The following is a 13,910-nucleotide window of genomic DNA, read 5'->3' on the forward strand; positions in this document are numbered from 1 at the left end:
CAAACCAGTTTCACCCTCAAACGGCGAGACCCCGAACAATCCCTTGCACAAAATAAAAAAAACAAAAAAACAAAACACACGCACGCACGCACGCTCCCACACGCACGCTGCTCAATATGGCTTCTCAAAAAAAAGAAAAGGAAATGAAAAAAAACGCACGAGCATGTAGGCTCCCGACCGCAATGGCGTAAATGCGGTGGCTATATAATAATTGTGTATATTGGTGATATTACTAGCGTATGGGGACCTGGGTAGGCTAAACTGAAGAACTATGGGGCGAAATTGCAGCCAATTCCTGGTCATGTGACCAAAGCCAGCCAATCGGGGGCCCAGGCCTGGCGGCGGCGATGGCTGTGGGAAGCAGCATTATTATTTTCCACCAAATGCTGTGGCAGAGAGGGGCTATATCGCAGGATAGCCGCTATTGTTTTGTCGTAACGGGGGGTAAATTCTTGAAAGGAAAAAAAAAAAAAAAAACCGAGAAGGGTCGCCGGTCGCCATGTGCGCCGTGTAGGCGGCGGGTCGGCGCATCCTGGCCCGGCGATAGGCCTGTACGCACAAACAATAGAGCATCTCTCGGACATTTTTCCCCAGCCTTTTGGGTGATGTAATGACGGTTACCGTTAGGTGAAGGGAGCTGGCCTGCACCGTTTACAATATGTCTCCTTCAGGGAAAAGAAAAAAAAAAAATCTGTTTACAGCACTCGGCTCATTAATCTTGTAAAGTGTGACAGAGGCTGAAAATCCCCAACTTAAGCACAGAAAACTTGGAGAGGGTTTTTAGATGGCGCGGCAGCTCAGGAGGAGAGGATGATGGAGATTTCTGCTCAGCGGTAGCACAGATGGAGCAGTTTGGCTTCTAACAGATCAGACTAGACAGATGCTTAGGTTTGAGGGGAGGCAGAGAGAAGCCTGTTGATGTGTAAGTGTACGATTTTGTACTTAATGACTCCTTCATTCATGTATGGCAAATAGCTGCGTGTGTGTGTGTGTGTGTGTGTGCGTGTGTGTGAGAGAGAGAGAAACCTAAATATTGTCTAAATATAAACTCACCCTAAAATAGCCTCTTCTCGAGGGCTCCAAAGTTCTTGCAAGATACCCTGGTTCCTCTCTCACCCTCTCCCTCCACTGTGATGTGTGTGTTAAAAATGTTCGGTGTGTTTACGCAGAGGAGAGGGAGAGGGAGAGAGAGAGTTCACAGCGAGGTCGCTCCGTGCAGCTGGAGAACACGCAGAGCGCTCCGCGAGCCTCCCCGCTTCACCTTAGAATAAAAGTATTAATGCAGAAGCAGTGATATAGACTCTAACAGTAAGCGAGGGCGCGCTGAGTGGCCCTCTAGATTCAACAGGATGCACATGTAGATTTTTTTATAACTATCAAGCGCTCGGGAGTTTAGCAGAGGATATTTTGGGGAGGGCCCGAAGCGCCCCGAGTGGGAAAAAAAGAAGTGCGGTGATCAATCTTTCCCTCCACGCAAAGAGCCTGACAGCAGCCCCTCTCTCTCCATAAATAACAAGGAAACCTCCAGTCCCTCTGTCTCTCTCCTTTTAGGTCCACGATTTAACGTGTTTGTAGTTTTACGCTGCTTTTACGCACAGCGAATGCGCACTTCAGGCAGCGTAATTTTACCAATTTAAATAAAATACGCCTCAGATATCAGGGGAAAAAAATGGACAGAATATATTCAGCTCGCTCCCCCCCTACTCGTTTTAGCAGCCTCTGTGAAGGAAAGCAGCAATGTGTGTGGGAGTGAGGTCCATTGAGCGCAGCAGAAAAGGCGCAGGCGGCGAGTAGGCCGGGGCTGCGTGAGCAAACACACCGAACGCAAGCCCACACAGCAGAGGCAAGCTGCTGACCGACAATACCCAGCGCCGCTTTGCTTTCTAACCTATTTTTTTTATTTTTTTAAATATATTTTTCTTTAAATTTTTATTTTTTTAAATTGTAAAACATTTCAGGAGTGTTTGCGGAGAGCGTTTTTAATCGCAGCCCTGACACGGAGAGCGTGGATTGGTCGACTAATCGACACGGAGGATTGTTACTTTTATCTTTTATCTTTTATTTTTTAATTTCATTTTAATTTTATCCTATTTCATTTAATTTAATTTAAAATTTTAGGGTTTCTCACAATGGTAGGGGAGATAGTTTATTTTTCTTTCAGTAAAAACATTTACATTTGATTTAATTAATTTGTATTTAATTGGCTAAATTTGTATTACTAAATAAATGTATTACTAGTTATACTACTACTACTAATAATAATAATAATAAAAATTTTGCAAATATTCTAATCCTGCTATCTCTGATCTTATGTTTGGATCAAACTCGCCATGATTGATTACGTCTGAGAGATAACTGTGTCTGATGGCACACCTAAACTGTAGACCTATCTTTATAAAACTGCACTTAAGAGTCTGTGTACCTGGCTGTGAGCGCCTCTACAGTAATAGCCGTGCTTCTTTTTTTTTTTTTTTTCCCCCAGCAATGTCTGCCGAAGCCCTGCTCAGCCCTCCGTCTGCTTTTATGAGGCAATAAATTAGATCCAATCTCTGCTTATTGGTGTTTTTATTGTCTGTTAGTCCAACGGAGATGTAAAGGGAAGTACGGCCATTATTTATGGGAGCCTGATTTATGTCCCAAGTTTTATGCTGCTCTCAGGCGTCTGAGCACGCGTGTAGTAAGTGTAGAGAGAGAGAGAGGGAGAGAGAGGGATGGGGTGTGTGAGGTTAGAAACCACGTGATCTGGCCAAGGCGCAGGCCTCGGGGCTTTTTTTTTTTTTTTTTAAAGTCATAAACATTAACACAGGATGCATAGCGAGCCAGATGATCTGAGTGTGTTTGTGTGTCAAGAAGAGAGACAGAAAGCTGGAAGAAGGGGAAACTTAAGTACCCAGTTGAAGCTTGAATCTGGAAAGACAACAATAAACTCTTAAAAACAGGCACACATCCAAACAGCAACAGTTTTAAACAGTCAAACAAGAGGGCTTGTGACAAATTCAAAAAAGAAAAAGGGGGGGAAAAAAAAAAAAGTCAAAACGCTCGAGGAGTTTCTGAGCGGAGACAATAAGACGAGGAACCATCTGCTGGAAGAGCTTTTCAGATGTGGTTTAGTCACAACATCTTAAATCTGTGTCCTCTGACTAGATTTTAGCCACATCACGGAGTCTTTCTGAACATAATCAACAAGGAGAGCTGCGTGGAATGTATAAAAATCCATATGTTTCATAGAACTAGCTCCTTGATTCACTTAGAATAAACTCATAATTTTAATTCTGACCTGCATTTCTATCTCCTAAACTGGCTCCCTTTATCATTTGCGGGTAAAGCTTGACAGTTATCTGCTGAATATATCTGTCAGAAGCCCAACAGTGAGAGGAGTGCCAGATATTGAAACTCAAGACGCTAAAACAACTGAGCTTTCTCGCACTTGTCAGACAAAAACAACAGATCAAGGGACGTTTCACGTCTCTCTTTCCTTCTGTTCCCGTCTAGCTCGTGGCGTTGCTGAGCAAATCTTGATCTGGAAGGTTAAAGGTTTTTGATTTCTAGCGTGTTACACGTGGCTCTCAGACCCGGGCTTGAATAATCGAGCAAGTTTTCAGACAATGACGCCGCGCTTTAGCCTCAGGCCGTCGACCAGATATTCAATACCGGCATCGGTGTAAGGTCATCTCAGAACCAGAGACACGCGGTTTGGAAGAAATCACCCCAACACCTGATCTGGGGCTCACAAGGAGCCTTTTGTTGCCTCAACCCTTGCGCGCTTTGTGTCGTCGCTCGTTTAAAAAGGTTTTAGCAGTTTGCAGTGTTCGCATATATTAAACATTAACTTTTAAAGCTGATAATCGGTAAATAAGCGTCAACACAGCTTAACACAAAGTCGCATATTTTGTGTTTTCTGACGCAACCTGCAGCCAAGAGGAGCCCAGCGGCGCAGAGTGTTGTTTGTACGTTGCCTTGACGATGAACACAATGGGAGCTGGCAGGTTTTCTCCAGACTGCTGTTTCAGACAGGAATTTGCGGTTTTTTGGGCTAATTACACTTTCTTAGTTATTTACCAACACACCGTGAGTCAAGTGTTTTCACTCTTGGGCTTCTTAGAAAATAATTGACGGTAGCTCTGAATAACATAACATTTTATTAAAGAATTTTTTTTGACAGACAACTCTCTCAACAATGAAAGAAAAAGGCGCTACAAAGGACAAAGAAAGAAGTTCTCCAAAAAGACTTGTTCTTTTTTTTTTTTTTTCTCCAGCTAATAGTTTGTCTAATTTTTTTCGACTATGCAGGGATGGGTCACCAATCCCCATCCTTGCCTTTTCCTTGTACAAGCCAAGACATTTATGTACAAGGGTCATCATAGGAACATAAAAACTACTTATTTTCTTCTAAAATACAATAACTAAAAAAAATGTATTTCAATACAATGGACAAGAAGAAACACAATGTTGTTTTTTTTTTCTTTCATAACAGGTAAATACTAAAAAAGTACAGTATTTTTTTCTCAATATAAATACATGAAGGATAAATAATAATACAAAACAGAAAGTCTTTTTAAACTGGCTATAACAAATAAATATTTATATATGAATGTTCACTTGAACACACATTGGCGAAAGACGCTTTGATTGGAGGGCCTTCCGTCTTCAAAATAAGATTTTATTATTATTATTTTTTTTATTTTTTTACCTTTAACCATCAAAATGTAAACTCTAAGTGCAACAATGATGCCCAGATGTGGAAAGCGTTTTGTGTAAAATCTGCATTTTTAAAAACAACACGTTGGGTGTACTTCCTGAACGTCGGTGGGTTTAGGAGCGGCCACGCGAGGCTTGTTTTCAGCATTGGACGCCGGGTGAAACAGTCTGTGAGGGCTTGAGCGTGCGTCGTCCCGGTGTGCCCTCGCCGACGGTTCAAAGAAATTCACCCGGTTGTTTTAAAAAATGCACGGCACACATGTGCTTAGATTTCTGGGACATGCATTTTTGTTCAAATATATACCCTGTATCCACGTTAAAAGTCAAGATATGCGAGAACAAAACGAAAGAAATAGAAAAGTGTGGACATTTACGCATAGGCGTCCACTCATGTAAGTGAACCCTTCCAAAGTGATAGAGAAAGAAAAAGAGAGGAGGGCGATCCCTTACTCAAACATAAATAAATAGTGTTCTCCACTCTTATTATTTACCCTGTGTCGATGATGTGCTAAAATAAGAACATTAAAAAATTCTCTTCCATGTTCTCGTGTTTGTTTGAAGATGTCAACAGCTGGCATACCCTGGCTGTGGAAGTGTCAACGAAAGGAAGCTAGCTTAACGTTGCTGTCTGTGTGTGCGTGTGTGTGAAGGTGTGACTAGCTGAAGTAGCTTAGCACAGATGTGTGTCTGTGGGAGCTAGTTTAGCCGTTGAGCTACTGTAGCTTCTTAAACCCTGTTAAGAGTGATGGGAGGGATGTATGTGTGGTGATGGATGCGTGTGTGGGAGGGCAGTCTGTGGGGGATTGTGGGAAATTTCACCTCCTTCAGAAGCCATGTGCTGCTGCCACAGACGGGAGGCGACGGGTTAGTAGTGATTCGGTCGGGATGGACAGAGATGGGCACGGCGAGGGGCGGGGGGCAAAAAGAGACAGCGAGGGGAGCACCATCCAGTGGTTTTTATGTGCTTTGTAATACAGGAAGAACGGCTGAAGATGAGTGATGCCTGCTATGATTTTGTACTCCCTGTCTCGCTGATGGAGCGGCAAAGCCCTCAGCATAGCTCAGCTTGGCTGACAGCAACATGTGTTGCTTGGAGGGGGAGAGATGTCGGGGTCACAAATCTAACCACCTTGTTAACTGCCCATTAAAATTTCAACTACTCCATTTACCAGGAGGAAGAGCTGTTTGAATATTTGTGTCTTGGGGGGAGTTTTATGACCGAAGTACAACTTTAAACCATGTACTAGTTCTAACAGTCATTATAGGGTTTTTTACAGCAGCGGTTAGCAGAACTACTGCTGCACTTTGCTACGCCCACACAAAAACTCTTTGGAGAAGTCCACTAATGCGATCAATGTAGCATAGTGTTTAATTATTACGCAATAATGCTGCAGTTACTTAGCTGAGCGACTTGTATACAGCATGAACAGTTTTCTTTCATCAGCTATTTACTTTTTGTTGATTCCAATCTGATCTGAATCAATAACCAGCAGTTCTCATTTTGACATCTACTTCATTTGAATACAGTAGCGTGACATACAGATTAACTGTGCAGCACATTATCAGTCTAATGAGTAACGACTGAACACCGGCGCTAACCATTGATCTTGTTCAACCATCCGACTGCAAATACTGTACGTCTCTGCACCAGTGCCAGGGCTTCTTGACATTTACTGCCCTGTCCCGGGACCTAGAGCTGCACCCGGTGTGTAAAATTGTAATTACAGGGTTAAATGTCTGCAAAATCTCAAGTTTCTTTAAATGGAACGCAAGCGTCTGACATGTAAAGATTGAGCAGTATTGAATGTGGAAGTTCAAGAGATAGTTAAAAGTTCTAGTAATGCTCTGGTAAGTGGTTTGACAATTTGGTTCCTCTTTTCCTATATGAGGATGAATGGTTTCATTGGCAGAGAGTGAGTTTAGTTGGGGCTTAAAACATCAGTGGAACATTTTTGGCAACTGCTATTGATTTCTCTACTTCTGCTCTTGACAGATGTGCCTTTTATCGACTTATTCTGTAACATGAATGGTTAGGGTCCATCTCTGCTACTTGATACTATAGTCACAAACTCTTCCTTTTGAAAATTAAATTAGCTGCTATTTCAAGGTAGCAGTGAAAGCTCTTGGCCTAATTTGATTTGTTAGGGGTTTTTATGAAGGCAGTGAAAACAGGGCGGGGTCGAACAACACCAAACACTGATTGTTCCATTCTGTGGCTGTAAAGCACAGAGCTAACCACTGGATGCTTCCTGTCTGTCTTGTTTTGCCTCCTCTGCCGTCCCATTGCAGCGGTAGTCCCCACGTTAGTTAGTCTGTTAGTGAGTCGTGTCGTGTTACTTGTTCTTTGTCGTCTTCAATATTCCTACGTTGTCATTTTGTTCCAAACCTGCTACAGGTGAGTGAGCTTGGGTGCTTCCTGGATTCTGCCCTGAGTCGAGGTGTGGTGCGCCGACAGCTCGGTGTACGTTGGGTGCGTGGGTGGGTCGCAGGGACCCTGGGGTCCCCCTCCGCCCACGTGGTGCTGGTTGGCGGCCGACATTGGCCCTGCGCCATTGTAGTCCATGGCTTGGTGGTGGGATGGCGTGGGGCCGAGGTGGTTTAGGCCATACATAGAGGGCCCCGAGCCAGGCATGGGTTCCACATAGCTGCCACCCCCCACATAGACTGGACTGGCCTGCATGTTGGTGGGAGTTCCGTAGCCGGCGTTGTTGGCCTGCACTAGGCCGTGGTGGGGATGGGGATCACCATAGTCTTGGTCTGGGCCGCCATACTTCTGCTGAGGGGGGCAGCCCTTCATGGGGACATTGGAATAGGCAGTGGACATGGAGTAAGACACTCCTTGGGGGGGCTTGCCGAAGGATGGCGGGGATGCGGCGTCGTACCCCGGACCCCCTCCACCGCCTCCTCCCATGGAGTGCATTGAGTTGAGGAAGCTGGCGGAAGACTGCATGGACAGTGGCGGGGAGCCAGTCGGTGAGGGCCCTCCAGAGCTGGAGCTCAGGCCCTTGGACTTCTGGTCCTTCTTGTACTTCATGCGTCGGTTCTGAAACCAGATCTTGATCTGGCGTTCGGAAAGGTTGAGCAGGTTGGCCATCTCCACTCGCCGGGGTCGGCACAAGTACCGGTTGAAGTGGAACTCCTTCTCCAGCTCAACCAGCTGGGCGCTTGTGTACGCTGTACGAGCCCGCTTAGATGATGCTGACGATCCTCCAGTAGGACTCTTCTCCCCGCTGCTACCACTCTCGGCTCCTCCTGATGCTGAGGAGAGAAGAAAAAACTGAAAATTGACTTGGAAGAAAAAATATGGTGACAATCAAATACAAGGAAACCATAAAATTAAGAGAGTGAAAATAGGAGAAATGTCCAGAAATGCAAGAAAACTGGATATTAAAAAAGGATATACTAAGAAACAGGTAAAAATATGATCAATTGGAAATTGAATGAGTGAGAAAGGAAGAGAGAATATAACACAATCGAGCTGCTGGCTGGAGGAAATTGAAAACATTCAGGTTCTTAATAAAGCAGAGGGGGGTCTGGGCAGGCCGCCTGAATTATCCCTTGATATTAGTTGTCAACACTTCATAACAGTGGCAGTTATTAAGAGTCGGAGGCCCCGGTGCTGGCCGAGGGCAGCTAAATTGCATCTTGGCTGGAAAGACAAATCCCCCACAGCAACAGCAGCTGCAGCACAACGACTGAGCAGGAACTGAGGTTGACCTCCACGCGCTTGAATCAGCTCGCCAAGAAGTCAAGCTTCTCATCACATTTGTGTCATAGTTACTTTGACTTGTGAGAGAAATGGAAACGCATCCTCCTCTTGATGAGGATGGGTTTCGAAAACATAATTTTCTTCACTTGGTTGAGCGGCAACACATTGCTGTTGGTGCTGGGCGAATCTTATGAACGTTGGGACTTGGACATCTATGGAAACCTGTTATCTACTGGCTCATTAGTAACTTTTTTTCCCGATCCCTAAAAACCCTAAAGCCGTGGTGGAAACGGGCGGATTTAAGACATGTCTTGAATTAATGAGACTAAATGATAGTTCTGACACAGAAGGACACATATACACTAATATATAAGCCTCGGTTAACTCGAACACAACTCGTGGTTACCCTGCATCCATTCTGAAACAACCTAAATTCCAACTCCTTATCTGTTATCTGTGTTTACAATATTGCAAACTTCAAATGTCAAACATTTAAATAATAATAATAATATTACAAACAATCCTTAAAAGCACTCATAACTCCCTTAGACAGCCTCTAAAAAGGCACTTATTCCTCAACATATTCAGCGACGCTGCCAAATTAGAAGAAAGAGAAGGAATATTCTTAGAACCCATCTAAACTTGGGTTTTATTTCGGTCTCTCCTGCCAATCTGTAATGACAACTAAATGTCACCAGCTCGGATGACTGCTAAAAATACGTCAAACTGGTCAAAACGGACAACCAGTCAGAGTAATCAGACTGTAAACAAGCTGACAGTTGAGGCTTATTATGGACAGGGTGTATTCTTATCCAAAGCCACGATTTTTTTCTCAACCCAACCATTTCGTAGCAAAAATCTAACCCAGCAACAAATGAGACCAATACAAAAGTGAAAGACGGCAAGTGAAAATTAAACCGTAAAAAAAATAAATAAATGGAAATATACACCAGTTTCGTAGGTGAAAATCATGAACTGATCAGACAGAGACACGACAGAGCCAGTGGTTGGTCAGACATATAAAAACAAATCATAGGTTGTTGCAAACTCAGTCCGTTCTCAACCTTTTTAGTCTGGTGAGTGTACTTAAGTATGTAAATGTACGTAAATAACGTACAGGATTGTTGATTTATTGGTGAAGTACCTAGCCAGCTTCAGTTTGATATTTATTTCGGTATTGATAAACGGTAGCACTAAACTATAGCACGGCTTCCATCTTAGTAAGTAAGCAGGAGGCACTTCTGTTGTGAATATGCAGGTATGTGCCTTTGTGCATACTTCCAATGTATTCATACTAATAATAGCTGATGCAGTACAGTTCAACGAAAAGAAGTGAGATCATATCTCTTGATATTCTATCTCTGTCTCGACAGTATAAACAGCTGACTCTAGTGTTTAGTTATGTGGACTGAGACATAATTATGAGGCCAGCAACTAGTGTGTCATCTGTCTCACAGAGCAGCAACTTTCTCTGAGTGATTGCTTCTCATCAATTGACCGTCTAATCTCCTCTAAGCTCTTTAATCGAATCAACAGAAAGGTTTTTAAATATGCATGTCAAACTCATATCCCTCATGGCACAACATATATTTATTTTTTTTTTCCTCATTGACAGCTACCAATAGTGTATATGTCTTGTTGATGACTGTGTTCTTTGCCCTTTATCAGACATGCAGATGATATTCAGACCAGGAAGGGGAGCAAGGAGAGCATTTATAAGGCAAGTAATTTCCAGAGGGCTGGAGAGGAAAGAAAGGAGGAGGAGGCGGAGGGTGGGGAGGAGAAAGTGGATGAATGAAGGAAAATGTGTTTGCTACAGGGCTGTGGCTTAATACAGAAAGCATTAAAAATATGAAGTCTCAACTATCTCTCCGTTAAACACCTTTTTTGTTAGTTTCAAGTTGCATACAATGAAAATTTGTGGATTTATTTATGACATTATAATAAAAATATGTCTCAACAACAGCTTATCCATCCAGCCAGTACTTCTGTGTAACACCTCCACCTTCCTACTACTTCTGCTCCTGGCAAAAACAGAATCCAATACAGGCCCCTGTCCAGGCATCGGGCAACTTCACCAATGGCAAAGCTCCATGACAACGCTACGAATCAGAGATAATCAGTTCAAGCGTGCAACTCTAAAATCACAAATTGCTGTTTCTACATTTCCGTATATATTCGGTTTAAATATAAGATTGAATTAATTATATTTATAACCTTTAGATGTGTTGGTAGGTGTATTTTGTTCCTTCGGATAGAACTAGGCTGTTTAACCAACTGGTTCTAGATTTCATTCCTGACTCTGCACATCGACATAAAAGTAATGCACGTGAAACTCTTGAAATAAAAGTCAAAAAGTGCTTTTTAAGTCTTTCTGACCTGAATTTGCCATGTCCAAGTGTGCATATTTCATTCGTACTCATCCAAAGTGCATGTTTTATGTTTACATTTTCTCATTTTTGCTTATTTACTTGAGCACTCCCCAAATTTTTGGAAGGCTTTCAGATCATCTTTGACCTTAGAACTAGAAAGTTTCTCTACTGTTGCGCTTAATCAATCAAAGGACTCAAACTAAATGTAAAGCTTCCTTCACGTAACTACTTCACATTTCTGGTGAATTCAGTTTAGCCGCATTAATTACCATTTACAGCTATGCTCAAAATCACACGAAATCATATTTTTTCCATTTCTGACTAGCCATTTTGGAATTCTTGCAAGTTTCAAAAACCATTTATCTCGCCATCCAACCACGCTTGGCTCTGCCTCCACACACGCGCGCCTCTGTAGCAGTTGCTCCACAAAAAGCCATAATTAAAAATGTGTCTCTTCCTCCTCATTCTCATTACCATCTGCTCGCTAATTCACTGGCTCCAACCGCACATCAGGTTAATAATGAAACCGTAAACGCCAACTTCAGTGACCTCCGTGTCCACTTCTGCACAACAGCGCGCTGCTCGTGATGTCTTGTTCTTTTTGCACGCGCAGTTTAGTTCGAGACTGTGACCGCTTCGCGCGTCTCCATCTGATGCCAGCCACATTTAAAAAAATAAATAAAAAAATCTAAGCAGCCGAACAAAAAAAAAACTAAACAGCTGGGCGATTAATCTGAATAGAAAATTGAGTCGCAAGTTACAGACAGAACGATACCCAGCCTGACTGGTCAGTTCCCTGTCTGAACCACTGCCTGTGGAAGCCTGTTTTGCCATAATAGCCTTAGAAACCTTTTAAATCCTCTTGGGATCTGGGCCAGGAGAGAGGATGTTGATAAGAGAGGTGAGGAAAGAGCGATGTGTTGATGGGAGGGAGAAGGCGGGATAAACGGAACAAAGACGCTAATGAGGAAGGAAAATGAAGGAGGAACAAAATGGATGGAGGGCAGAAGGAGCAGAGGGAAAGAGTATTGAGAGATAGATAGAAAGAGAGAGAGAGAGAGAGATTGTGTTGTTGCTATGGTACTGTGTGGGGGAAATCAAAGCAAAGACAGACAGAGAGACAGAGACAGGTGTAATCTAACACACCGTTGCCAGAGTTGTTGCTGGGTGAACCGTTTTTCTGCTTGGTCGCCTGCCGAGATTCTTTCATCCAGGGAAAGATCTGCTTGGCCAAGGCTGGGTTGGGCGGCAGTGAGGACGAGGACGATGTGGAGGATGATGTGGAGGAGGAAGAATTAGATGACTTATTGGGGCCTGATTTAGAGACTGAGCAGGCCCCAGCACTGCCCCCCGGCTGCTGAGCCCCGGTATTGCCGTTGCTGGGGTTGGGGGGCAGTGGAGGGGATACTTGGGAGCCAGGGTGGTGTTCGGGCGGCAGGCTGGGCTGCATGCAGCTGCCATTCAGCTCCTTGGTCTTGGCTAGCTGCTGCTGTTGGTGGCCGCCATTACTGCCCAGTGACTGTAAAGAGCACGCAGAGCGCTGGTACGAATCCACATCCAGATGGGTAGCCGACTGGAAGGCCGGCTGGTGGTGGGACACTGGGACCGGGGCATCGTAGCCCCCAAAGCCATTGGGGGCTGCTGCCGCTGCCACTCCTTGCACCTGGTAGGACGAGTAGCCACCAAAAAGCGTTGATGAGTTGTCGTAGTATGTTGTCTTCTGCATTTCTGAGAGAAGTGGCGGCGTCTTCTTGTGCTCCGGTCCTTATTGAGAGCCACTGCCGGAAGACCATTTGGTACCGGGGTCACGTGACGGTGCCTCTCCAACAGTCCCCTGCAATCTGACCTAAAAGGTTAGGAGAGACAGAATAAAGAAATGAGAGAGATAAATCCATCTTCCTCCAATGAAAGGCGCCATGACATGAATAGAAACCACTGCTTTTCTTTCCTCACCCCCCCCCCCCCCCCCTTACCCCCTCCCCTCCTCCCTTCTGAGCCCAGTGCACAGCCTGCAGATGCTCTAGTGGAGGGGGCACCAGGAGGGCAATCTGTGTACACGCAAACACGCACTCAAAATGTTACATTTTCACAGATATGCTACCTTAATTATCATTATAATAACTATTACCAACATAATTTGTTATCATAACTGGATCAGTTGAAGCTTTTTGGGTGTTATACTGGTACAAATTATTCTTTCAGTAATTAATTTAAGGATAATGCTTCTGAATTTTAAAATAAAACGAATTAAAATCTCTTATGGAAATGTTTTACAATTTCTCTAAGTTTCTCACGTTTCTACATATCTGAGAGCTTAATTTCATGTTTATTAGTGTAAATGTTTTTTAATAAAGCTTTAACCCATCATGTCTGCTGTGTGTTCAGTCTGAGCTCGTGACATTTATTTTTTTTTTTTTTTGTGTGTGATGGCGGCAGTGAATGGGTGTGATCGCGACCGGCCTGTATATATATATATTCTCCCTTTGTGACTGATGTAGGTAGCCTATTTCTGTCAACCCCTGCCTTCCACGTGTGATTTACTGTATTCCGCCTGCTCGGCTGTTACCTCACCTCATCCACGCTCACAGGAGTCTCTCTCTCTCTCTCTCTCTCTGGAAGCTGCTGAATAACGGCCTGTTTTTTCGGTATAACGGGAAATATTTTTAGTAGCAGGTCGGGGCAATTTTTTTTTTTTTTGAGAGTAATGCTATTAACTGCGCGGTAATAGGATTTGTAGCAACGACGGAAAACAATATAGTCTATTAATTGTAGTGTATGCTTCACCACGTGTTAAATGTGATAGAAAATCTCCAAATACTGCTATTTTTTTTTATTATTTTATTTATTTTTATACGTATATATTTTTTAATTTTGGTCCAAGAGTAATTATTTGCTCGCTGTGGGTCCAATAAATAATGAAAAATAAATATGTGTAAAAAAGTTGGGGACAAAAAGACGCCAATAATAATAGATAGATAGATAGATAGATAGATATCTCGGAAGAAGCTTCACGAGTCACTGATCCATTAGGGTCGAGCGGGCAGAGTGCTCTATCATGGCCCCTTCAGGGAAAAGGAGAAAAAAAAAAAAAAAAAAAAAGCAGGGGTGAGCCGCGCTCGGGTGGGCCTGTG

At 43.5% G+C, this 13,910-nt stretch overlaps 1 protein-coding gene across 1 annotated transcript; it reads right to left on the reverse strand.

Moving 5' to 3' along the window:
* Positions 1 to 4,557: 4,557 nt before the first annotated feature.
* On the reverse strand, positions 4,558 to 12,548 carry hoxb3a (homeobox B3a). The gene is made up of 2 exons (XM_084571465.1): positions 11,926 to 12,548; positions 4,558 to 7,956 (listed from the first exon to the last, which is right to left on the reverse strand). Exons 1-2 carry the CDS (start codon positions 12,503 to 12,505, stop codon positions 7,088 to 7,090), a joined length of 1,449 nt encoding a protein of 482 aa, XP_084427591.1. The 5' UTR covers positions 12,506 to 12,548; the 3' UTR covers positions 4,558 to 7,087.
* Between the last annotated feature and the right edge of the window lie 1,362 nt (positions 12,549 to 13,910).

This window comes from Chelon labrosus (genome assembly GCF_963514085.1).
Source record: "Chelon labrosus genome assembly, chromosome: 21".
Classification (NCBI taxonomy): domain Eukaryota; kingdom Metazoa; phylum Chordata; class Actinopteri; order Mugiliformes; family Mugilidae; genus Chelon; species Chelon labrosus.